The sequence below is a fragment of the Coregonus lavaretus genome (genome assembly GCF_964263955.1).
Source record: "Coregonus lavaretus genome assembly, chromosome: 16".
Lineage (NCBI taxonomy): Eukaryota > Metazoa > Chordata > Actinopteri > Salmoniformes > Salmonidae > Coregonus > Coregonus lavaretus.
The window spans coordinates 18367239-18394731 of NC_140003.1; the positions used below are offsets into that span (position 1 = coordinate 18367239).

The 27493-nt window shown below is 43.0% G+C and overlaps 1 protein-coding gene across 2 annotated transcripts; it reads right to left on the reverse strand.

The window, feature by feature from the left end:
• Positions 1 to 242: 242 nt before the first annotated feature.
• On the reverse strand, positions 243 to 26916 carry LOC311143282 (glycophorin-C-like). Of its 2 annotated transcripts, XM_084179112.1 has the most exons (5): positions 26718 to 26916; positions 20656 to 20731; positions 4200 to 4235; positions 1836 to 1877; positions 243 to 890 (listed from the first exon to the last, which is right to left on the reverse strand). In XM_084179112.1, the coding sequence occupies exons 2-5, from the start codon at positions 20675 to 20677 to the stop codon at positions 694 to 696; spliced, it is 297 nt and encodes a 98-aa protein (XP_084035238.1). In that variant the 5' UTR covers positions 20678 to 20731; positions 26718 to 26916; the 3' UTR covers positions 243 to 693. The 2 variants fall into 2 exon arrangements, with proteins under 2 accessions (XP_084035238.1, XP_084035237.1); XM_084179111.1 differs by lacking the exon at positions 26718 to 26916 and having other exon boundaries at positions 20656 to 20893.
• Between the last annotated feature and the right edge of the window lie 577 nt (positions 26917 to 27493).

Below are 27493 nucleotides of genomic sequence, written 5' to 3' on the forward strand. Positions count from 1 at the left end.
TTCTCCTCCGTCAGCCCCGTCGTCCATGCCGTGTGCCCCCCCCTAAAAATTTTCTGGGGTTGACTCACGACCCTCCGACGATGGCCCTGCTGCCGCCGTTGCTCCTCTCTCGCCAGGGCCTTGATCCTTCCCCAAGGTCCCTTGCCTCCGAGCATGTCCTCCCAGGACCACGATGTGCCCACCTGGGCTATCGCCAGCCTCTCCATCTCCTTGCCCGGCGCCTCCTCCCATGTCCAGTCTCCTTGCTCCTGGACACGCTGCTTGGTCTTTCTTTGGTGGGTTTTTCTGTCACGATCGTCGAAAGGAGGAGACCAAAGCGCAGCGTGTTGAGCGAACATCGTAGACTTTATTTAATTAAAGAAACCACGATCAAAAACAACAAACCAAATAGGACGAAAGTGAAGTCCAAATACTGATATACACTAACAGCATCAAGGAAACAAAAACCCACAAAACAAAGGTGAACACACACAGTATAAATATGGCTCCCAATCAGAGATAACGAGCCGACAGCTGACACTCGTTACCTCCGATTGGGAGTCATATGACTAATAAAGAACAATTAACCCAAACATAGAAATGCACAACCAGAAATCCCCAACATAGAAATACACCCGAACAATGAAATACACAACCCTGGCTCGAATATCAAGGTCCGTGGAGCCAGAGTGCCACAGTTTGCCCCTCCTGAGATCAGATGAAGTACTCCTTCTTGCTCTCGTCCATGGCATCCTGCAGAGCCGGGTCGCCTCGAAGTGCCGCATCCTCTGTTTCGGCAAACTCAGTGCCCTTGGCCTCGTTGGTGTGGTAGGTGCCCTTGTGCCGGTACATGTAGCGAATCACTACCACTGCCAAGCAAAGAAGCACCAGGAACACAGCAGCAATGACAGCTGCAAATGGAGATAGATTAGGGTGTTACAGCAAGGACTTTGGTCTCACAATGACAATTCACTATCACAATGACAATGGCAAAATACAATGGGGGATGCTTTTCACAATAGCCCGCGATTCTGCACAGGCAGGACTTCGACATTGAAGTGTCATTGATCTTTGAATGGGCAAAGTCATTGGAATGTACAGTATGTGGATCAGAAAGACGACTGTTCCTTGATGTTTGGTAAACGCCAACCCAAAACCAAAAGGGATATGCATCTCCAAATACTGATCAATCTTAAATCTGCCAACAGAGTGCAGTACAAAACAAGACTTTGTTCAATAATGTAGTGTTCAGAGACAAGTACAGGCCTAAACAGCTGTTTCTCTGTTATTTTCAAATGAGAATAGTTCAATCAAAGTTCATTGTGATGGTTTGCCAACAGTGAATGGTAGCGGTAATGTGGTAGGAGAGACACATTGTCCTACAGTGACCTGTTAAGTTTGAAAAAACTGTCTTGGGCCAAAAATCACAACTTGTGAAGATGTTTTGCAACTTAATTGTCTCTTGATAATAAAAAGTCAGTTTCACACTAGATTCTAATTTGAACACATTAATGGCAGAAGAAGGACAAAGTGTATTTTTAAATGCATATTGTGTGGTCTGTTACAGCTGTTTCCATAAAAATAGCAGTGACATTACATGTAAAATTTGTCCCGTTGGTTGGCTGACTCCAGAAATTAGCTTTAAATAGCTCTGTTCTGGAACATTTAGCAGACCGCTGCTTTGAAATAAAGGGAAAGAGATATCTTTGTGTTGCATCGTTAAACTAAGGAGGATGTCTGCCTCCAGCATCAAATCCATCAGCCATATCGACTTGGATGAGGTTTGCAGAGGGAAGCAAAGCTGATGGACACCCTTTGAATGTTCTGGGAATGAGAATAACTATATTATAACTCACCTCCTAGTATGGCATCAAAGTATCCATCATTCACGTCATAATCTAAGGAGGCAAAAAGAAAGGGATTTCAGATGTGCTCATATAGGTTTACATAAGTTACATAGATAGCTACAGTACAGTGTGTAGTTATAACGCTGTAAGTACAATTATTTTACCTTCAATTTATCCCATGTATCTTGAACCACATTAATATTTAGTTTCCCCAGACTTTTACTTTGTTATTTTAACAAATGTAAATGTTTTATGAAGGTTTGTTTTTATAGACAGCTGTCTCCCTGGTGTGTGTGCAGAGAGGTACTTTGTATCCGTCACCGGGAGAAAAAACCCTCATTAAAGAAAGTGATTAAAGGTAATCATGAATTATTGCGCAGGCAACATCTGACTGTCTTGAGTTGACTTTCTCTGAAGGACAGAGTCACAGAGTCAGTCAGTCAAAGCCGAAACCGTGTCATTTATAAAAACACAACGTTAAATCCAAAATGGAGATCGATCCCTGCAAGCATGAGAAAGCGCTATAGCTAATGAAGGAAGGAAGAAAGGAAGAACAAAATGGTGCTTAGTTAATGGAGACCCCAAAGTGCACAATTAAAAGGCAGCCTCATTAATGCCTAATCAACCGAAACACATCTAGGTGTTCGCTCAGTCATTAGATCCTCATCACGATGCATTGTTTACGATGTGGACACATTCTCAGCAATTAAAAGGCCTAACAGAACCTGCTCATTTGGGATGGAGGGAGAGCAATTAAACAACATATCCTCAGTGTGTAGTTGTGGGAACAGAGTGTGAAGTGCAGTGAAGCAGCTGTGATGGGACAGGGTCCAGGCTGTGTGGGTCATTCAGTTACTGTGTACTAAATCAATATTTGAATTTCAAAATGTCTTTGACGAATGCTTGCCTGTTCTGGAGGCCTCAATATAATTCAATCTTGATCCAAATATGATCGGCTATTTTAGATGCAGACTCTCTTCTCCCTCAGTTAGACCTGACCAAAGCAACACATACTCCGTTATGAGACTGTTTCTGTTTAGGATTTATGGCTAAATCAACAGGCGTGAGAGTGTGGGTGTTTCTCAAAATGTATACTTCCGTGCTCCAAGCATGCAAATTGGAGCACGGGAGGATCGGCATATGAGTCCAAATCAAAGTATGCGAAACGGAGCACGGAGGGCGTACTCCGTTTGTACATATTTTGAAGCATGCATCGATGCAAGCTTTAACGGAAAGTATGAAAAGAAATATGACGCAACCCTGTAAAAAATACATAACATTTATTGAAATCAATGGCGGCAATTATTTGCGCTGAAGCGAGAGAAAATACACTCCGACTTCGGAATGAAATGTTACCTATTCACATCTCATATATTGCCTGACTACAATATTTTATCTTGATAGGTTAATAAATACATGCTGTGTTAATTTTGGCATGCTTACCTGCCTACGTACCGTAGATCGCAAGCCCATACTAAGTCAATAGGGCTAACTGGCTAGCTACTACTGTTAGCTAGCCAGAAAGTCACAAAGAATTGTTAGCTAGCTACCCACGAAGAATTTACATCTACCTTGCATAACATTAATTTTAGGTCATTTTTACCTGTTAAACTAGCTGGTTAGCTACATTATTACGATTCACATATAGCTAATTGATAGTTATGAAGTAAAATGTTTGCTTTGTGTATATCTTGTTTCGTCTCTATTGCCATTGTCCTGGTAGGAAGAAGGTTCAGTGAATGGGTAACTCCTTAGTAAGTCAATAGGGCTAACTGGCTAGCAAGCTAGCCATGAAGAATGTACATCTACCTTGCATAACATTAGTTTTAGGTCATTTTTGCCTGTTTAACTAGCTGGCTGACTAGATTACTACGATTCACATATATCTAGCTGATAATTATGAAGTTTGCTTTGTGTATATCTTGTTTCGCCTCTGTTGTTGCCATTGTCCTGGTTGGAATAAGGTTCAGTGAATGGGGAGATGCAGTGTGAGGTAATACAGTAGGGGGAGTGCGAGTGCTTCTCAAATATAATGTTTTATGCGTTCTCCACACTCTCGTCCTCACAAGAACATGCTCAAGAGAACATCCTCTGAGAATGCACTCGGAGCATGAGAGTGTGGAGCACGTTAGTATGCATATTGAGAAACACCCTGTGTCTGCTGCCGAGCTGCATGTATTTTGTCTTATCTAAATAAATACCTGACCAATATAACCATTCTTTAGTGTGGTGTATTATCTCTGTTTATCAGATAGAAAACGGGATACCTCAGTGCAATCTCATTCCCTTGTAAAAATCTAGATTGGATTTTGGAATGCCTAACATTATTCAGAACGCAAAAACTTAAGACACTTTATCAAAAAATGAACTCACCAACAGCGGTTATCGTGTCTGCTGCTTCACTCAGACCTGTGAATATACAGAGAAAGCAAGCAGTGCTTGGTTGTAGAATACAGTGCAAGAGTCAGAAGACAATATCACTTTCACTCCAGAAACAAATAATCATAATACATTTTTCTACTCAGTCTTAATATATATGAATAGTCGCTGAAACAATATTTTTACATAATTACACAACAGCTATTATAACGTGTAGGTAGACAATGTTACTCAATATTTTGTTACCGAACTGCACTCTTTTAAGTGCATGCATAATTTCAAATACTTACAAGCAAACCCTGCTGGAAAAAATAGCAACTTTGCTTAAGGCAAGATTCATCATCACAGATGAGGCAGCAAGCAGGTCAATAGTTTAAGCTGCTACTAAGATGCATGGTGAAATTCAGAGGGAGGCAGCCTATCCTATCCAATTTTAAAGCAAAAATATATCCATCCATAATTCAGGGTAGGGGAACGGGTTAAGTTTAATTTCTTTATATGGTCTACACTTAATCAGGCCAGCCAAGATCTGAGAGCTGAGGAGAGAGCTCAAATCCCTGATAAATTTGCCAAGCAAACACGGGGGGCCTGTCTTGCCCGGAGGTGTCTCCTCGTTAGCCTCGTTAGCAAGATCCGCTCACTGCCGCGACATGGAGAGTGGGACATCTGCACCGCCCCCGATGGGGACCACTAAGCCTCATCCAAGAGCAGATTTCTCTTCTCGTCACCAGAAGCCAAATGGGCCGACAGGCAGGCAAAGGCGTGAGGAGGGTTGGTGGAGAGTGGTGAGTATTGGATGCCACAGAGCATTAGCCATCATGCATCACCTCCATCTTTCGCTTCTTTCGCCGACACATCCGCCGAAGAGTTTCCCCCGGGAACGAGACACTGCTTTCATCGCATTCCCAGAAGTGGCGTTAATCTTGCCCAAAGCTGGCTGTGAAGCAGGCCTGGTAAATGTCTCCCTATAGTAAGGAAGGGGGAACTGGAAGCCAAATTAATTCCACCCTGCAGATCTGTGGCTGACACTGTGCTGATATGATATTCTCAGGAAATAAATATATGCTAAAGCCTGGTCGCATCTAGCTCTAGTGGCTCTTGGTCCCTAAATGGCGGTTCAATTTAGTGGCCATCGTAAGGAAAAGTAAATAATATCCATTTAAATGTTAGATAGGCTGGCATCTTGCTTCTCACACTATCAAACTGCATGGACCAATCTTAATGAAAATGGTATCACGTAGTGCAGAGTTGGTGCTCTAAAGTAGTTTTCAGTATAGGTGTATTGCAGTTGGACAGTCAATTTCCTGGTTCCCTCTCTGGGCTAGCTGGCACAGGGGATGTCATTAATGGAGTTGTGATAAGTCTTGGGAGGTGAATGCAGCTGCCAGCGACCATGACAATAACACTCTTGTTTTTTTGGCAGCAATCACTTGAGGCCATCCGTGCTGTCACAACACAATGATGTTTCAAATCAAATCAACAGCTGTGGTGTTGTTACTAACTTGTACTTGTTGGGGAGTTGCTGTTCATTTTGTAATCCCACAAATATTTGGGATCATTTAGCTTGTTGGACCAATGCTGCTGCAATTATGAAGTTGCAGAAGGGGCTTGAGAATAATCGCCAGCTCAGTCTGAGAAGTAGGGCCTATCAAACAACATGGGAGATTGGGAGACTACCATAAAAATTCAGTGTCAAACATGCAGACGATAGATTTGAATTTTGATAACACGCAAACTCTTCAATACAGTCTTCAAATTTCAAGGATGGAACAGACAGTGTTCAAAGCACAGTTTCACCTCGTCTCGGTGGATTTCAAACGTTTTATTATTGACGGGCTGCAACGGTGGTTTCTCAACTTAATTTCCCACCTGTCATTGTCTGGTGGATATGGCTGACTCCTGATTTCCGTCAGCAAACAGCTCAGCTGTGGCCCGCTGCCTGTGCCTAACTGAGGGTGAAAACATCCACTAAATGCCTGGATAAATACCTCTCTCTTCCCCCATCTCTCTCTCTGCTCTTCTTCTTTCGGTAATGTTCCACAGAGATGGATGCTCGTCTTTGTATTATTTAACATGCTGTGGGCTGCTCATGCAGCTGTCTGAAAAATCTAAATACTGAGTGTCCTTTCAAATGAAATGCACATCTTTGGAGTTCTGGCAGGTGTCTGGTGGAGCAGTTGGAGAGGTTGTGGCTTGGTTAAACGTGATAATATTGCAGTTCCCTTTATTTATTTTCCCCTTATTATACTGTGTACTGTTGAGAAAATGATACACAAGCCTACTGCATGTTCAATATAAAGCATTTGTGTTTGTGGATGAGCTAAGCACCAACCATTAGCAACACTATTATCTATTATTAGGTATATGTTATGTAAGCAACCATGAGAAATCATAACCAATCACATCAAAAACCTACTCATCTGGTCTTGAGACTGCAAGGTCTCCATAAATGAACAATGAACTTTCTCCCAACGTCAGGGTCTTAGAACGCATTAAGATAACGCTCCTGAGTAAAATGTCAAATATTTCAATTTGCCGGCCAAGGGAACTTCATCCTTGCAGAATAGTTTTAATATGCAGGGTTCGTCTCTTGTCTCTTTCATTCGCCTCAAACTCCCTGCCTGGGCTCCAAACATATTTGACTTCATTACTTTTTAAAAATGTTGGTCTATAATTCATATACATGTGTTCTGAACCCTGCCTCTCCCACACACTGCAGGTACTAAAAAAATCACTTTGGCTTTCTCAATCATTTTCCTCGTCACATCACATAGAGGAGAAAACATATTTCTTATTTATCCCCTTCAGTAAGAGCACTGTCAGAGTAAGACTGGTATGGTGCTGTACAACAAAAATAATATCTAAATGGACTATTCAATGAATGGGCAATAAATGGCTGACTGAAGAATTGCTTTGATTTCGTCACCAGAGTCAGCAGCTCATAGCCATTCTGAGGAACTGAAAGCCTGAGCTTAGTGCTTCCATTAAGTCCAAGAGCGCAACTCCCCGATTAGACTATACAAAAGACAGAATGTACGGGTATGTATGGGTATGTACAATGGACTGCATACCAGTCGTACCCCATTTTCTTGGCTACATGTACATATAGGTCTGAATAAATAATCGTGCTTCGCTAATCAAAATGGCTACTATGTTTGAGCTGGCCAAAGCATAGTTTTCTCTGGCATGTTCCAGACTAATATTTCCTCTCACATACTGTACTCTACTCATGCACTGACCTCCAAGTCATGTCGTGATAAGGATACGGAGGAAAGGATTGGGTAGCGGTGGGAGGCTGGGGAGGGAAGCATCTTATCAGCTCTGAAACCATGCAGACATGCCGTTTTACATTATTCATCTGAGAGGTTTGAGCAGGCACTATGAGTTCATTAGCTAAATACAGATCTCTAATGTGAACCGCCATTTCATATTTTATTTATACTGCCAATTAACACAGTGAATGCTAGTGACTCTGCTCTAGGATAAACACTGACAGCAGACGGTATCTTTACTGATGAACTGTACGTTCAGTATTAGCAGAAAGCATGCCCTTGTGTGTTTAAAGATCTCCTGCAAGTTGCATGGCAGGCACCAAACTACTCAGCGTTGTTCTATCTAGTGCATTCTGTAGCAGTGATGCAGGTTGATCATCATCTCCAGCGATGGTAATGAAAGTAAATGACCGCCTGAGGGACGACGCAACAGAACGACATCACATTTGAATAAAGTTATCTCTCTGCAAACGGCCTGCCAGGCATAACTAATCAACACATTCTAATGAGTTTCTTTCTTCTGCTACTTTAGACTGTGTTGATTGGGAGGGCAATACTGCAATCTCTTCAACAGCAGTAGAAGCTTTGATGACATGCAAGCAATGCCAGTGCAATCTGCCAATATGGGAACATCAGTAATGAACTTGCAATGAAGTCTTTACAAACAAACACACAGCAAAGTCATCATCAGAATAGTTCTGTCTATATGGGCAGAGAGAGAGAGAGTGTGGTAGTAAAAAAAATGCCTTCAAAGTTTCATTTAATGAAATCTGGCTGGGTATCTCAATCAATACAGACTACACAAAACAAAACTCAATCCATCTCGTAGATACAGAATGCAATTTTCTAAATGTGTGAACAAAACAGTCAGCTGTTATCTTCTCCAAAGGGTCCACTGAATAAACACAATTATCAGTACACTTCATCTAGGCCTACTGAGAAAGTAGATAATACACAGTCTGTGTTTAAGGTAAAATGGGATGTCGTCTGAGGTCTTGTAATTGTGCCAAGGATACTACGTAAAGCAAATTTGTGTAGTGAAATGCTGTGTACAGCAGAAGGCCTGTAGGTAGCCTTGAGTGGAGTGGTGTAAAAGCCCAATATATCATATATATGAGTTGGAGTTTTAAGCTTGTCAGACACCATTTTGTGTTAAACTTGGACAGGCTTTACAAACCTGTATTTTCAGTGTTAAACACTTTTTATTATCAGGCCTCCCATCAAAAGTGGACAGCATATTTCTTCTGGCTGTAGGCATGATTGTACAATAGATCCTATCAGAAAATTGGTCCTTGAGGGAGCGCTTCTTGGGACCTGAGGTTGTTTATCAAATGTTATGTGTTGTAACAAGTTAAATATGTGGAGCGTTGGTTCTCGGAGACCTACCCATGTGCCATGATCATCCCTCTCCCCTTTCCTTCCACGGCTATTCTGTGCTCGTTGCTCTGACAACCCTTATCCATTTTCTGACAGAGGTTCTAACCGGGACCAGAATTCTCAATGAAAACATTTCAATCACAGCTCTGGAAGCTAGCAAGTGAGAGAGTAGGCCAACAACTTGCAGAAAGCAGGTGTGTGAAGGGTGTGGCGTGCGGGAAAGCAACAGGGACAAAAAAAGAAGAAGATTAAGACAGAGAGAAAAAGCCTGGAATTATATACAAAGACAGGGAGAGGAAGAGGGAAAGGAGAAGAGTGAATAGAGGGGAGAGGATTCTAGACTGAGGCTACAGGGCAGCCACACCTCAGCAGAACCTCTTGTTTGTCATCCAGTGGGCAGTACTGTAATAAAACATGTTTTGCCCCTCCAATCCTTTCCACCCACGCCCCTATAACCATTACACTGAACCATTACACTGTGTCTCAAGTATTTGGCACAACTCTCCATTTTCCCTTATCTTTCCTTGCCTCTCCCCCACATTCTTTCTCTGCTTTCCTCTGGCTGTATCTGGCTGTGTTCAGGCTTTTCTCTCGCTATCTCCCCCACTCAGCCTCTCAGACTCCCTAGTCTCTGTCTGCAAGTTCTGTTGCAAAATCAAAGTTCTCCTACTAGAATGATCGATGACAAAGTTATCATCGGACTGCCATGGAATACTCTAAAAGTAATTAACCTGTTGAGGAAGCCTCTAGATTGGCATCTTACAATTTACCATGCCACCATGAGGACGCTCTCAATAAAACATTGGATCCAATATCGCAGCTCTGATTAAGAAGACAAAATAAATTATCTTTCTCCCCCACTTGCAGTGTCACTTATTTGTCGGGCCCAGAGCTGTCAGAACGATCGATTAGGGTGCGCCCCAGATCCCCTCTCAGAGACTTGTTACCAGGAGCCTTACAACCTATCGAATAACCTTATATTTTAGGTCAAACCTCCAGGGAAGCACAATGGCAACTTCATATCGTTGTGAGAAGGATACAAAAATGTATACTTTCATGGGAATTATATCCTATAGTATTCCAAATTAATAAATAAAAGGTGTTATGATAGTGTAATATATTCTCCTTGTCCGACAATGACTTGTCATAATTCATGGATGTGTAACACTGCATCGGGGCTTTGGGTGTTTGGTTTCGAGCACTGGTTGTCAGGACAAACCAATTATAATCTGTGGCCTGTGTCACGGTACACTTGAGGATGTGGTGGTGAAGTCAGGCGCAGGACACAGCTGATAAGTCAAAACGACTTTACTGAGACTCAATGAACAAATACAAAAATAAATGGCCTCGTAAACACAGGAGCCGAAAGACTACGCGCAACGCGTAAAATACACTCATGCACAAAATATACCGAACCTAGACAAACGACAGGCGGACAATAACACACAACTGCAAACAAAACCAAAGGGTAACTTATAGGTGACATAATCAATACAGAAGACGAAACAGGTGCACCAACTAGACAAGACCAAACAAACATCGAGAACATCAAGCGGTAGCAGCTAGTACTCCGGGGACGACGACCGCCGAAGCCTGCCCGAGCAAGGAGGAGGAGCAGCCTCGGTGGTATTCGTGACAGTACCCCCCCCCCCCCCCTTGACGCGCGGCTCCAGCCGTGTGCCGACCCCGGCCTCGGGGGCGGCCAGGAGGACGCGGAGCAGGGCGCGTGGGATGACTACGGTGGAACTCCGTCAGGAGGGAGGGATCTAAAATGTCCCTCCTGGGCACCCAGCACCGTTCCTCCGGACCGTACCCCTCCCACTCCACGAGATATTGTAGACCCCCCATCCGACGTCTCGAATCCACGATGGACCGGACTGAGTACGCCGGAGCCCCCTCGATGTCCAGTGGGGGGATCGGAGGAGTCTCTCTTATCTCACTGTCCTGGAGTGGACCAGCTACTACCGGCCTGAGGAGAGACACATGGAACGAGGGGTTAATGTGATAATCATTAGGCAGTTGTAACTTGTAGCATACCTCGTTCAATCTCCTCAGGACTTTAAATGGCCTCGTAAACACAGGAGGCGAAAGACTACGCGCAACGCGTAAAATACACTCATGCACAAAATATTCCGAACCTAGACAAACGACAGGCGGACAATAACACACAACTGCAAACAAAACCAAAGGGTAACTTATAGGTGACATAATCAATACAGAAGACGAAACAGGTGCACCAACTAGACAAGACCAAACAAACATCGAGAACATCAAGCGGTAGCAGCTAGCACTCCGGGGACGACGACCGCCGAAGCCTGCCCGAGCAAGGAGGAGGAGCAGCCTCGGTGGTATTCGTGACAGTACCCCCCCCCCCTTGAGGGTAAAGCAGCGGGGGAGCGTCTGTTCCACCTTCGACAGGGGAAGAGGAGCGCACAGGAGTTCGCCCTGGACTTCCGGACTCTAGCGGCGGATGCGGGGTGGAATGAGAGGGCCCTCATCGATCACTATCGGTGCAGCCTGCGTGAGGACGTTCGACGAGAGTTGTCCTGCAGGGACACCAATCTAACCTTCGACCAGTTGGTGGACATGTCAATCCGTCTGAATACCCTGCTGGCCACCCGCGGACGTCCAGAGTTGGGGCCGTCCATTCCATCCCCCAGCACCTCCGAGCCGAGCCCTATGGAGCTCGGGGGTGCTGGCGCTAGAGAGAGGAGGAGAGAGAGCCCGAGGGGGGCCGTCCCCTGCACCAACTGTGGCCATGGAGGACACACTGCGGCTAGGTGCTGGGGAGGGTCTCCAGGGATTCGAGGCAACAGGTCGCGCACTGGGGAGTCATTCCAGGTGAGTAGGCGCCCAACTCACCCAGAGCTCTCTGTTGTTCACTTGTGTATACCTGTAGTATTTCCTCCGGTTGCATCACATTCCCAGCATAAGGCGCTAGTCGATTCAGGCGCAGCTGGGAATTTCATTGATCGTAAATTTTGTGTTAAGTTAGGGATTCCCCTCCTGCCCGTTGAGGCACCCTTCCCTGTCCATGCCCTAGATAGCCGTCCGTTGGGATCTGGGTTGATTAGGGAGGTCACTGCGCCACTAAAGATGAAGACGCAGGGGGGTCATGAGGAGATCATTCAATTGTACCTGATCGACTCTCCTGCGTATCCCGTGGTGCTGGGGCTTCCTTGGTTAATCGCCCATGACCCCACCATTTCGTGGCAACAGAGGGCTCTCAAGGAATGGTCTGTCCAGTGTGTCGGGCGATGTTTAGGTGTTTCCGTCCGGGCGACCACGGTGAGGAGTCCGAACCAAGTGCCCGCAATGCACATTCCCCCCGAGTATGAGGATTTGACACTCGTGTTCAGCAAGACTAGGGCGACGCGATTGCCACCTCATAGACGGGGAGATTGTGCGATAAACCTCCAGGCAGGTGCGGCTCTTCCACGGAGCCATGTGTATCCTCTGTCTCAAGAGGAGACGGCGGCTATGGAGACATACATAGCCGAGTCCCTGAGACAAGGATACATACGGTCCTCCACTTCCCCTGCGTCCTCGAGTTTCTTTTTTGTGAAGAAGAAGGATGGAAGGTTGCGCCAGTGTATTGATTACCGTAGTCTCAATCAGATCACTGTCAAATACAGTTATCCTCTTCCTCTGATTGCAAGTATGACTGAATCATTACGCGGAGCACGTTTCTTCACAAAACTGGATCTCAGGAGCGCCTACAACTTGGTGCGCATTAGGGAGGGAGATGAATGGAAGACAGCATTTAGTACCACCTCGGGTCATTATGAGTATCTCGTCATGCCATACGGGTTAATGACGAGATCTTCCGAGACCTGCATGGGCAAGGTGTGGTAGTGTACATTGACGACATCCTAGTGTACTCTTCTACACGAGCCGAGCATGTAGCCCTGGTGCGCCGAGTGTTGGGTAGGCTGTTGGAGCATGACTTGTATGTCAAGGCAGAGAAATGTCTGTTTTTCCAGGAGTCCATCTCCTTCTTGGGTCATCGGTTGTCCGCGTCAGGGGTGAAGATGGAGATTGACCATGTGTCGGCCGTGCGTAATTGGCAGACTCCAACCAGGAGTGTTATTCTGTCACGGTACACTTGTGGATGTGGTGGTGAAGTCAGGCGCAGGACACAGCGGATAAGTCAAAACGACTTTACTGAGACTCAATGAACAAATACAAAAATAAATGGCCTCGTAAACACAGGAGGCGAAAGACTACGCGCAACGCGTAAAATACACTCATGCACAAAATATACCGAACCTAGACAAACGACAGGCGGACAATAACACACAACTGCAAACAAAACCAAAGGGTAACTTATAGGTGACATAATCAATACAGAAGACGAAACAGGTGCACCAACTAGACAAGACCAAACAAACATCGAGAACATCAAGCGGTAGCAGCTAGTACTACGGGGACGACGACCGCCGAAGCCTGCCCGAGCAAGGAGGAGGAGCAGCCTCGGTGGTATTCATGACAGCCTGAGTGACAAGTTAAAGATTTATATCAAACATTGAGGACACGTTTCCTGAGTCACTGGGTGAAGCAGGGCTGGCCCTCCGCACATCCTGTTTGATGACACTGTCCGATCTCACTTCAAAACAAAAAGTGAAAAATGATAACAAATTCAACTGGAGTCGATGGCTCAGAAAAATCAATGAGGAATTTAGCAGATATAGTGTTAACCAAGCACACGGTCAGTTTACAATTGCATGAAGGAAATGTTTTCATCTTTCAGAGCCAAAAATGGATTCTGAATTACTGAGAGAGTTGACATGTATGAGATTGTGAATGACCCATTGGTCACCAGGTCACATATATAGTTATTTAGTGACTGGGAAATAATATTATGTTTCAGGGAGATCATATTGGAAAATTAAGCTTGAAGGGAAGCACTGTTTGTCTGTTAACCCTGTGAGACCTCCAAGTGCAAAAATGCAACAGGTCGTAAACTCATGTCAAACACTACTCTGTTCACCGCCTTAGACCCAGATGTATCTCTTAGTAGCATGTGTTGTGTGTCCTCCTGTCTTCTCTATGATCTAGTGATTATGTAGAAAAAAATCAATAGAGAAACATAAAAAATTCTTAGCCAGAGCTAGAGGTATTTGTGTTGCAAAAACACATTTGCAGAAACGCTTGCGTCTCACAGGGTTAAGATGGCTGGTTGACTGGACATAGCCCAAGGGTCTAGGGCCAAATTGTGAAAAACTGTTTGAGGACATAGGACCTACCTAGTGAAGGTTTGGGAAATAAACTGGAAATATTGTGTTGGACACATATAGTAGCAGCATCACTCTCCCTGTTCTTTCCCTTTCTCCTTCACTTTATTACAACATGAAATGAGGAATACAGACAGAATAGATTCAGAAAGTCACACAACTTTAGAGAAAGAGAAAGAGGTGGTGCCCTGAATGTGTGTCAATCATCAAAATCAAACAAATAGACACCCCAATAAACATGATTTCATCTCGCAGACCAGATCACTACTCCACCAACAGCATGTTGCGAAATCCTTACTTGACCTGACTGACCAAAGTTAACCAGTCCATCACAATTGTCATCTTAACTTTAGGCTACTAATACTTAAAACTTAACACATGCCCCCTGGCTGAAACAGTTATTAGCCCTAATCAGACACTGTCAGCTGGAGACTGCCTCAGGGATTGTTATTTGAGAAATGAAATCACTTCCCCTCAGATCCTTTCAATTACCTCAGTGCTCCCCTGTACAGATTCAATAGCAGAACCACACTTCATCAGTACAAAATCACACAGAGGGAAAATAATTGGAGGCAAAAGGTTACTGGCAGCATGAAGAAATATCTTTCCCCCCTGTGAATTATGGGAATGTAATTTTATTTGTGTAATCTTTAGAGTCGGAGTGGCTTATGAACAATAATCAGTATCAGTTTTATTTTGGAGAACAACCAATGGTTGCATTGTACTTTAGAATCAATTATTAGGCAAATATAAACAAAAAAAGAAAAGTTAGGGTTCATTAACTTGTTTGAGACCATTGCGGCACATAATGGTATGTAAACCTGTCTTTCATTAAGTAGTCTATCCTTCTGAATTGTTATGGTCTGGGAACTGTTTTTAATAAAAGCTGAACAATGGTATTAGTGTTACATTGACTTCCTCTCAACAGGGGGATATCCTCAAGAGAGTTACAGTCAACCTGAGTCCACTTCCAACCCCACTTCACTTCACAACACAAACACATTCACACAACAGGCTGAAGGAGATGACACACACATGCACACACACACCCTTTCCCGTGCCTTCTCCTCATTGTTCTTGGAAATACACCGGTAGGCAGCAAGCTAATCCCTCTCTCTTACTGGCAGCCTGGACTCATAGACTAGATGTAACATAGTAAACAAAATACTAATTTGAGTGTCCCAGATTTACGTTTACTATGTTAAAACTACTCCTGAGTCCAGGTTGGCCTTGGGGGTCATATCTGGCTGGGAATATAGCTTGGAGACCCTATCTCTTCCAACCATATGGCACTGGCAACTGTAGAACACTACTTTCCATTTCCCTACTTCTTCCTTTCTTTCCTTGTAGTGTAAAAGGTACAGCAGTTGTCCTAATGCTGACCGGGTAAAGGGGGAATGGGAAGAGTCTGGGCCAGGTTGTTAATGGCTATGAAATCTTATGACAGGATCAGATGACTTGCTTCAGGCATGGTTGAGGCTGATTGGGGACAGATGATGCCTTGTCCTGTGCTCCCCGTTGCCTTGCCGCCTATGGGGATGTACAAAGAGGTCTGTTCTCTGCCGGGCTAACTACTGTAGACACACACAGAGAAACCAGTGAATCAGGAAGAAACAGATAAACAGAACCGTCCAGACAGTGGCAGATAGGTTCAGCGGCTCACGAAGGCTTTTGCGCTTTCGTAGAAAAGCAGTGAAAGTTTGTTGCCATGGTTTTGGCCTACTTAACTGCTTCTCAACTCTGCACCCTGTACCCGAATACTTGTCATTTGATTCATTGCAAATGCTTTTTATTTTTTACAAAATCGGAACCAACTGTTAGATATTACTCATAACATTTCTGTGGTTACTAACAACAGAGGATTTTAGAGCCTGAAACTTTGTTGGAGCTACCGTACCATTTTCTCCTGCTTTTCTCTCAGTTTAGATAGCCATGTGTGTAACACTCCTGCACTGGGATTTACACTGTATGAGAGTGCTATAAACTTCTCTGAGTTCTCACCCTTTACCCTGGGTGGAATCAATTAAGCACCTCTGCTGTCTCCAGAAACTGAAAGACGGCTGCTCCAAGGGAATTGGAAAACTTACTGGACAGCTGTCCTCCAGGACCAGCATCTAGCCTCCCTGCCAGGCACCTGATTGGCTCTCCCTGGTGTGAAGCTATAGCACCAGCATGAGGGAGAGAGGGAGAGTGAGAGGTAGTTGGTGCTGCTGCTGTGGCAGCACATCTGCCCTGTTATCTCTGGAGCATGGAGCTGAGGGATGGAGTGGATAGGGGAGGAGACTCTGGGGGGACTAAGATAAACACACTACAGAGACGCCAGTCTGAGATTGTTATTGGGTCTCTCCGCTCTCTCCACACTGGTTTAGAAACACATCCTCCCCCTCTTCTCCCTCATCTCTTCTCAACTCTTGGAGAAATACCTCCAACCCCTGCGGTTCTAAATACAACACATCCTGCTCCAAGAAAACAGGAAGGGTTATTTCCTGTTCCCATCTCGTGTTTAATTTTACTCCAGTTCTCCCTTTATTTTCTTATCGATTTCTCCAACTACTCCATCCATCCCAGCCTCAATCTATCTCTGTAGCACTTTCTCTCAGCCTGCCACTTACTGTTCCCCTCTGTCACTCTCTGCTTCTCTGTCTTTGTCTGCCTCATCCTCTCTCAAGCATGCTCTCTTTCTCTCTCCCTCTTTACTCTTTCTCTCCCTCTCTCTAGCCATCTTTCTACCTGTCTGCAAACCCTGCAAACCCTGACAGTGAGAGCAGAGGAAGGGGAAATCTCCTTCTCTGCCTCCTCAGAAGCACAGCCTCTCCCGAATGCACAGCTCCAGCAGCTCCAGCAGCTCCAGCAGCTCCAGCAGCCCAGATAAGTTAAGGTCAGCTCTACTGTCATCTCCTTTCAGCTCCTCTGACACATATGCTTTCATGCTAAAAATGGAGAATCTCCATTATTCTGTGTCCTTTCCTGACTCTGTGTCTAAGATGATACATGCTTGTCTCTGTGAACTAAGATAGGGACTCTGGGGGTTAGTGTGTGTGGGAAAATAATAGCTCTATTTCCATGTCTGATTATTCATAGGTTGCAGTTATATGCTGCAGAAAGTTAGCATGGTAGCTAGCACAGTGCATAGTTGATAACACAGAGAGAAGGGCCTCTTTTCGATAGCAGGCTAATGAGAACATGCTGAGTGACAGCCACCAGACCAGCTTATACAAACAAACATCAGGTCGCTGCCTCACAGTGTTTTTGAACAGCTTCTGCCAGCTGGTTGCAAAACAGATCATTATTCTTCAACACCTATTTAATGCACCTATTCAATGTGTGCTGGCCCACAATTGGTGCTTGATGAGCAAATGGATGTTAACAGATCTGTATACATACGGTCAAATGTACATACTCCTTAGTGTGTGGTTAAATTAATATTGTATTCATGGCTGTGTGTGACGTCATGTAGTTATAAACTCAAAGCCTTACATACATAAACCCTAGAATCACTCACACTCTGCTAGATGTTTATTTATCCTCAGCACACCAACAAAATGTCACCTACACAACACAAAGCTTACTACAGTCATATTGCAGTTGTACGGTGAAGGATATAGACACCTGAATGAGCCCAGGTGTATACCCATCTATGGTCCCACCATATGACAATATGAGGATGATCCCAAAGCACTCCTATGACAGTGCCACATTGTCAAATCAAATCACATTTTATTGGTCACATACACATATTTAGCAGATGTTATTGCAGGTGTAGCGAAATGCTGGACTTTGTGGCTCCCATGGTGTTATTGCCTTGTGCTATAGGCAGGGAAGGATTCAACCTGTAGGCATGGTGGCAGGTAATTGTCAATTAACATTAAAATCACATTTCCCTCCTAGCACTTCAGGGTTATCAGCAGCCAAGCATGATGGCAAATTTTATGCTCGCTTAATCATTCATATCTCATAAAGCAGTTATTGGAGCTTATCCTCATCAAAAAGTGACAAGTCAGTCTAAAATTGGGTCTTTATCACCTATTTTGAGATTAATTGGAACTCGAGGTGATCACCTCTTTTTTGCTTCAACCTAATTCCTGTCAGTAGTTACTTCACAATATCGAATTAAATCTAAAACCCTCTAATATTATCTTACGGGTTTCAGGCTTTCAGGTGTGCACAGTGAAAAGAATGTCACGCTAACAAGGAGAAAGAATACATTCACAGACTTGTGCAGAGGAAAATGTTACCCTCTCTTCCTAAAGCTTATATGCATGGGTTGGAGAACTAACCATTTGCTGAAGTAGCCAAATAGAATGATGTTTGCTGCTGCCTCTCCTCTGTTATGAAGATCACCGGAAAATAGGAGAAGGAACAATCAGGCTCTGAAAGACTGCTTTATAATGTCTGCAGGCGCTTGCCTGCCTCTTTCTTTGGCACACAACTGCCTCTCTCATAGTAGCCTACAGATATATTGAGTGATAAGACTTGCTATTATGTTATTAACTTAAATGCTCCAGATGGTACAGATGTATGGAGATGAAATTTGATCTACGCTGACTAGACAGACACTGACTAAACCTGTGGCCAATGTGGTGCTGTTCTCCATACAGCCTCACTGTGTTGTCCCGTAATTTTATCCTGAAAACCACAACGATTAATATATATATTCTGCAATTTGCTTTGCTTCTAATATCCAGCCAGATGCGCTGTTTGTCACTGCATCACTAATGAGGGTATGTTTTTTCTCATGATAAGATTGCACCTTGTTAAACCCAACAACCCTGTTAAAGTGGTTGGTTGTGAGAGCTGACTGTTTTTATCCTGTGGATGACTAGCTGCCACCTTGCAACACATTCCCTGCTGTCAGGCCCAGGTCCCGGGGATTGAGGAGATCCATACTCACACCTGTCATATCGCCTGCCTGCTCTCACTCAGTGACACCGTTGCAGACAACACTAGCACGCACAATGGACAGCATAGCTGTAGTCGCCCTGACTTTGAAAAGTGAAGGCATTTCTAACAGACAAGAATCTACCATATTTCCCCCCCCCCATACTTGTATGCCTTATTTTTTGTATTCATGACCAAGCACTTCCAGCATGTATTTTTGACTTATAGCAGGTGGCAACATAAAACAACACATTTGACTCTACATATTCGGTGTATATGACAATATATGTATATTTTTACCTGTCTGTCAATACAATGATGAACTCTCAAAGACTGAGAATTTGTGTTTTTCTTCACACCACATGAAATCATATTGTATATCAAAGCTTGCTCAAAAATAGGCTTTTCTTTGTTGTTGCTCAAATCATATTAAGATTTTAAAAAATGTGTATTTTGTTTGAATTATGAACTTTGATTGATCTGATAAAAATATAAACCCTCAGATATTGCTCATTTATTGATTTGGATATTTCAAAATGTAAAGTATTCTATAGATTAATATAATTTGCATTTCTTGATTCTAACATTTAATTTATTTATTTTTCCTTTCATTCAGTACATTTGTGGATATGTAAGAGCTATTTTGTGTATATGTAACTGTCGTCATGCTACTTGCTTAGCGAGTACCGCTTCCTCCTGATTCAGCTCACACTGAGACTCAAACTCAAGTGATCTGCCTTTATAGAACACATGACTTCCCTCCTGAAGCGTCTTTCCAGTCGGCGCCATTGAAAAGCTAGCAATTTTTCAGAACAAGTGGCGACACTTCAGGCTGAGGAGTGAGTTTCACACATCACCATACTCCATACAGCAAATAGAATGTATTGCTAATATATAGAATTACAGTACATATAAATGCTTATTAATGTATGGAAACTGTATGGAAAGGATTTAACTTTTCTGATATCTACGTTATTGAAGAAAAATGTACTTACTATGACTGAGACGTGGTTGTCTCACCTAGCTAACAGTCGCTCTGGATAAGAGAGTCTGCTAAATGACTAAAATTTAAAACATTTAAATGTCAAAGCTTTGAAACAACTTCTAACAACTGTAACAATCTTCTTCCTGCTCTGTCAATGTTTGGCCACTTTAGGCAGCGCTTGACAGGATACACACAGGTGGAGTCTAATAAAAAAATACTAAAACTGTGAAATTCAACTGAACAATGCAAGATCACAAGGAGTGAAATATAACAGCTGCTTGATGTCGTTCATTTTGTTTTGCTTTCTTGATTGGAACACTCCTGGCCCAAACCTAGTAATTCAAGCAGTACTCAACATGCCTCTCAGACTGCCAGGTGTTCGATACATGTTGTGCTTCTTCCAGTTTTTTTTCTCTCTCAGGAGTAGACAAGGTCAGGTGTTGTGTGCTTTACAACAGTGTGGAGTATAGGGGGTCTAAATGAGTTACAGTACAGTTAGAGTTAATCTGTTTTAGTACTTTCACCCTGACTCCACCCCGCATGCTCCAAACCCTTGTCCCTTCCTGTAAAATACTGTAGTGGAGCAGAAGGTGACACTGCAATCTGTTTCTGTTCTGCAAGGCACAGCCCAGGCTGCTCAGACAGGCAGAGAGAGTTGTGTGGTGGTTCAACGGTACCAGACTGGACAGTTGGAGAATACTTACTGGTTGGCATGGGTTGTGTCATGGCTTCTGGTTTCGCCTGGTCAGGGGTCAAGTTAAAGGCCACAGCCGTGGAGTTCTCCATGCCGGGCAGAGCGGGTGTTAGGCAGGATGTCCAGAGAGAGGGATTGATGGGTCAGGAAAGGAGAAAGAAAAAGAAAGAGAGAGAGAAAGAGAGAGAGAGAGAGAGAGAGAGAGAGAGAGAGAGAGAGAGAGAGAGAGAGAGAGAGAGAGAGAGAGAGAGAGAGAGAGAGAGAGAGAGACATTTCAGTGTAAAGGTGTATCCTGATATGGGAGTGTGGGTGTGTTACTTGGCTCTCTGGTATCAAATCTTTATGGGAAAGGAAGTGAGAGGAGATTGTACGTAAATATCCTTATCCATCTTAGCCTGTTTAGTATAGGTGCAAAGAAACGTATACTGTAAACACACACACAAACACAAACGCATGCACACATGTACAAAGACAAACCCACACACCTGTTGCGCTGTTGCATTCACTAGGTCTTACTGTTCTGTTCTTTAGATCACACCTTTCATTGCTACACAGATACTATCTAAGAACACATTCCTGTTGAGTATCTCACTCCAAACTGTCAAAACACAGTGGGTCACCAAGAATCTGAGGCCGATTCATTCTTTAGTCATATCCCAGTTTATCCATTTACTTATGGCCCTGCCTAGACAGAACAACTTGTTTTTTAAATTATATGAGCAAAAAATATTCCACTTTATTTGGAATGGCAAGCCAGACAAAATTAAACGGGCCTATTTATATAATGAATATGAATTCGGAAGGCTGAAATTATTAAATATTAAGAAATAATACAGTTTGCAAAATAGTTGGGAAGAGATTTTCGATGTGCCAATTCCATGGCACATGGTTTATCCTGATACACAAAACAACACCGGATTCAAAACTGAGAGTATTTCTATTTAAATTATTATACAAAATTATTGCAACCAATAGCACGTTATGTATATGGGGATACAACCATCCCAGCTCAGCAGATTTTGCTGCGAAGTGACAGAATCATTAGATCACTTGTTTTGGTACTGCCCATATGTAGCTCATTTTTGGTCACATGTTCAGGAATGGCTGAAGAATTGCAACATTTACCTGGAGCTAACTCTGCAAATAGCACTGCTGGTTGACTTGAAAAGCCATAGTCTATTGATCAATAATACAGTTGAAGTCGGAAGTTTACATACACTTAGGTTGGAGTCATTAAAACTCGTTTTTCAACCACTCCACAAATGTCTTGTTAACAAACTATAGTTTTGGCAAGTCGGTTAGGACATCTACTTTGTGCATGACACAAGTAATTTTTCCAACAATTGTTTACAGACAGATTATTTCACTTATAATTCATTGTATCACAATTCAAGTGGGTCATAAGTTTAACAGCAAAGGACCTTGTGAAGATGCTGGAGGAAACAGCTACAAAAGTATCTATATCCACAGTAAAACAAGTCCTATATCGACATAACCTGAAAGGCCGCTCAGCAAGGAAGAAGCCACTGCTCCAAAACCGCCATAAAAAAAGCCAGACTACGGTTTGCAACTGCACATGGGGACAAAGATCGTACTTTTTGGAGAAATGTCCTCTGGTCTGATGAAACAAAAATAGAACTGTTTGGCCGTAATGACCATCGTTATGTTTGGAGGAAAAAGGGGGTTGCTTGCAAGCCGAAGAACACCATCCCAACCGTGAAGCACGAGGGTGGCAGCATCATGCTGTGGGGGTGCTTTGCTGCAGGAGGGACTGGTGCACTTCACAAAATAGATGGCATCATGAGGAAGGAAAATTATGTGGATATATTGAAGCAACATCTCAAGACATCAGTCAGGAATTTAAAGCTTGGTCGCAAATGGGTCTTCCAAATGGACAATGACCTCAAGCATACTTCCAAAGTTGTGGCAAAATGGCTTAAGGACAACAAAGTCAAGGTATTGGAGTGGCCATCACAAAGCCCTGACCTCAATCCTATAGAACATTTGTGGGCAGAACTGAAAAAGCGTGTGTGAGCAAGGAGGCCTACAAACCTGACTCAGTTACACCAGCTCTGTCAGGAGGAATGGGCCAATATTCACCCAACTTATTGTGGGAAGCTTGTGGAAGGCTACCCGAAATGTTTATCCCAAGTCAAACAATTTAAAGGCAATGCTATCAAATACTAATTGAGTGTATGTAAACTTCTGACCCACTGGGAATGTGATGAAAGAAATAAAAGCTGAAATAAATAATTCTCTCTACTATTATTCTGACATTTCACATTCTTAAAATAATGTGGTGATCCTAACTGACCTAAAACAGGGAATTTTTACTAGGATTAAAGGTCAGGAATTGTGAAAAACTGAGTTTAATTGTATTTGGCTAATGTGTATGTAAACTTCCGACTTCAACTGTATATACTGATCAAAAATATAAACGCAACATGCTACAATTTCAAAGATTTTACTGAGTTACAGTTCATATAAGGAAATCAGTCAATTTAAATGAATTCGTCAGGCCCTAATCTATGGATTTCACATGACTGGGCAGGGGTGCAGCCATGGGTGGGCCTGGGAGGGCATAGGCCTACCCACTTGGGAGCCAGGCCCATCCACTGGGGAGCTAGGCCCAGCCAATCAGAATGAGTTTTTCCCCACAAAAGGCCTTTAATACAAATATAAATACTCCTCAGTTTCATCAATTGTCCGGGTGGCTGGTCTCAGATGATCCCGCAGGTGAAGAAGCCAGATGTGGAGGTCATGGGCTGGCGTTGTTACACGTGGTCTGCTGTTGTGAGGCCGGTTGGATGTACTGCCAAATTCTCTAAAACGATGTTGGAGGCAGCTTATGGTAGAGAAATTAACATTCAATTCTCTGGCCACGGCTCTGGTGGACATTCCTGCAGTCAGCATGCCAATTGCATGCTCTTTCAAAACTTCAGACATCTGTGGCATTGTGTTGTGTGACAAAATAGCACACTTTAGAGTGGCCTTTTATTGTCCCCAGCACAAGGTGCAACTGTGTAATGATCATGCTGTTTAATCAGTTTTTTGATATGCCTCACCTGTTAGGTGGATGGACAATGTTGGCAAAGGAGAAATGCTTACTAACAGGGATGTAAACAAATTTGTGCACAAAATTTGAGAGCTTTTTGTGCGTATGGAAAATGTCTGTGCTCTTTTATTTCAGCTCATGAAATATGGGACCAACACTTTACATATTGCTTTTATATTTTTGTTCAGTATAATAATACTCTTAGTAAAAATTGTCATCTTTAATTTACAAGCTGGAGAAACTATGAGAATATAAAGGTTCAGAACTGTTGTGAAACATTACAGCACAGTTGAAAAATATATGGCAATTATAAATCAAAACTGGATGGTTTTCAGTGATAGATGGGAGGGGTTGAGGGTAGCTGAAGGGTGGGACTAAAAACAAGTAAAAACAATTTAAAAAAGAAAACTAATGTAAAATATACATACGGTGTCTGTAAAATGTATATAGTATGTATAAGCTGGAAGTAGAAGCCTAAGTGTTGTTGTCAATTAGTTTTCTCCAATAAGGGGAGGGGTTAGGGGAAAATAATAAATAAGGACAAAATATATGGGGGATTGGAAATGATGCAGACAATTACATTGATAGAACCCACAATCTATCTGCAATATTAAAGCAGATTTACCCCCTAAAACAATAAAACAAAATATAAAATAAAATAAAATCTGAGGCTGCCTATACTATCCCATTCCCTTGGACATGGTCCATAAGCCCTCCTCCCTCTGCTTCCCTGTATCTGCAGCATGCTGCTGACCCAACAGCTTTCTAACAAACAGAGGAAGTGCTGCTGTGAGGAAGCATGGCGTACAGCCTTATCACAGTCAAACAGTCAGATATACAGTTTAGTCTAGAGAGTTGAATAACTCTCCTCACCCCCCTCTTCTGCCCTCCTCACACCAACCTTGTCCTGCCCTGCCTGCCCTGCTCTTCCATTGGTACTCAGTCAGCCAATCTTCTGTCACAATAGATTATCTTCTGTGTTATCAAGCTTCTTCTGTTCAAAGGAATAGTAAATGTGTCTAACAGTTGGCAAAATTGCCTATTTTCTGGCCTTTGTACTTTGTGCCTTTGTGTTATATTTTGAAAGTTAGAGAGTATGTGATCTCAGAACTTTAGATTCAGCACACACTGCAGGTGTGATGCTCTGACATCACCATGGTTACACAGAGAATGATGCTACCGGTAATTCACTTGAATTGGACCAAATGTGCTGGACATTCACATGAAAACACATCAACATGGACTATAACAGAGTGACTCTGACATATTTTGGGGGGGGGTTGAATGCTCAGGTTTTGAATGCTCATTACTAGTGACTTTTTGAGAAAACTTACAGGTTTACAAGGCTAAGGGGGGCCTTGCAGAGGGGCAGAGGGGCACTTACTCTGGTACAGTCCAATCAATCTTAGGGCCATGGCCATTCATACTGTGCTGAATACCAGTATGACTGTTAATGTGGATATATTCAATTAAACAACCATTTTGTACTCTTTCTCTGCTACTGTATGAATAATGTCCTAGTATTTTTCTCACTTCCCCTATGTCAGGTTGTTACTACTTCTGTTCTAAATTCTGCATGGTTTTTGACGTAATATTTTATACTTATAATACAGTTGTTATACTGTAATAATAACCAGCAACATACACAGTTAAAAACTGTTTTAATAAAGAAAAGGTAGGCATGAACGGTCTAACTGAAATTAATCAATCTCCAATTATCAAAAATAAAATATCATCATGGCTGCCTCTCTCATGCATGAAGTTAACTGGAGAGACACTTCTCGCTGTCTTACCTGTTTGTTTGTGGTCTCTCTCTCTCTCTCTCTCTCTCTCTCTCTCTCTCTCTCTCTCTCTCTCTCTCTCTCTCTCTCTCTCTCTCTCTCTCTCTCTCTCTCTCTCTCCTCTATCCATGTCTGTCTCTCCATGGGTATCATCATGGCTGCCTCTCTCCTGCATGAAGATAACACATGCAATACACCCTCTAGACCAGGGATAGACAACTTTGATGGGGGTGGGGGCCACTTAAAAATCTGAGCTCATCATGAGGGGCCACAGTGGCTCTCGGTTCTGCGTACCCACATCCATTCCCACACATGCAGTCAGAGCCGGCCCTAGCCTTTTGGGGGCCCTAAGTGAAATGTTGTACTGACATGGGATAATTTAGTGACTGTGACTGACATAACAAGATAAAAACTGCTGATGCACAACCAAATTTAGAAATTGCGTGTTGTGTATTCTACTTTTCTAACTCTCAACAGTAAAGTAAGAAAAGTTTCCCCCAAAAAAGGAAATAATTCGGGGTCGCAACTTACTGTTGAGAGTTAGAAAAGCAAAATACACAACGTGCAAGCCCACCCCCCTCCCCCCGGCTCCTACGCCCCTGGTTACAGGAGATTATTTTGTCTCAGAACTTCCCTTCTGTGTCTTGGAGAGTCTTGCATTACCCAACCAATGTCAAGTCAACAACCATAACGTTTTGACTCAAGGGCCTCAAGTAGAATCCAAGCATTGATCCTGAACTTCATGTACCACAGAAGTAATTTGGAACAAAGCTTTCCGTGTTTGGTGTCTAATGGCTTACTAGGTGCCACGATGAGGGCCAGATGTCATTCACAGCTGCACCGTCACATAAGCTGAAAGGGCAGTTTGTGTTTAGTTTTCATAAAATGCAGACTACTGCATTATAGATGTATAAAACTATGTAGGCTACATACAACTGTCTGCCTCAATTATAACTTTACAGAAGTTCTTATGTGAGGAGACACAGGAACACTTTCACCAACATTGAGGTGGGAAAACAGCCTTCTGGTTATAACAAGCCTCAAAATGTCAGTTGCAGGATGCTTGTGTAAGTAAACAACTAATCAACCAGTTGCTTCATAATTTCCTGCTTCGCTAATAGCTACGATGCCACTGTATAGTATATATAACTCTGCCCAGGGTGCAAGATAAAATTCTACCCTAACTGCATTAAAAGCATGCAGTCAAAAAGGACCTTAAAAGGAGCATGCACTCACCAGCTGCACAGCAACAGGTTTCCAAGAACTCCTTCCTGCACTCTCTAACTCCTCTCTCCAAGAAGAAACCCTTATTCAGAACAGGGCAGCAGAACATTTAAAGGCAGTCAGTCCTCCCTCTTGACAAATCTTTCACCTTACGACATTCACCCTAACAGTGTCTGTAACCAAAACAGTTTTCTCGCCCTAAGAACTGACTTTGCTGTGCAGCACATGGACAGTTTTTTTTCTCGTGCCTGTAAACCTATTCCCCTAACTAATTATCTCTTCCACTACACCAATGCAAATGATCCCCAGCTGTTGTGGGGCTGAGATTCACAAGCTAGTCGGAACTAGGAAACTCTGAAATGTCCTACCTGCTGACTGGTTGTAGTCAGAGCCAGTGCCGTCAGAAAAAATAAAAAATATAGAAAAATAACAAATGGAAAGCAGACTGAACCAGGTTTTCCTCTAGGATTTTGAGATCCATTCCGTTTCTTTATTTTTCCTGAAAAAGTCACCAGTCAAAATCAAATCAAATAAAAAAAATGTGTCACATGCGCCGAATACAACAGGTGTAGACCTTACAGTGAAATGCTTACTTACAAGCCCCTAACCAACAATGCAGCTTTAAGAAAAATAAGTGTTAAGTAAAAAATTGATAAGTAAAAATAAAAAAAGAAGAAAAATATAAAAATAACAAATAATTAAAGAGCAGCAGTAAAATAACAGTAGTGAGGCTATATACAGGGGGTACCGGTACAGAGTCAATGTGCGGGGGCACAGGTTAGTCGAGG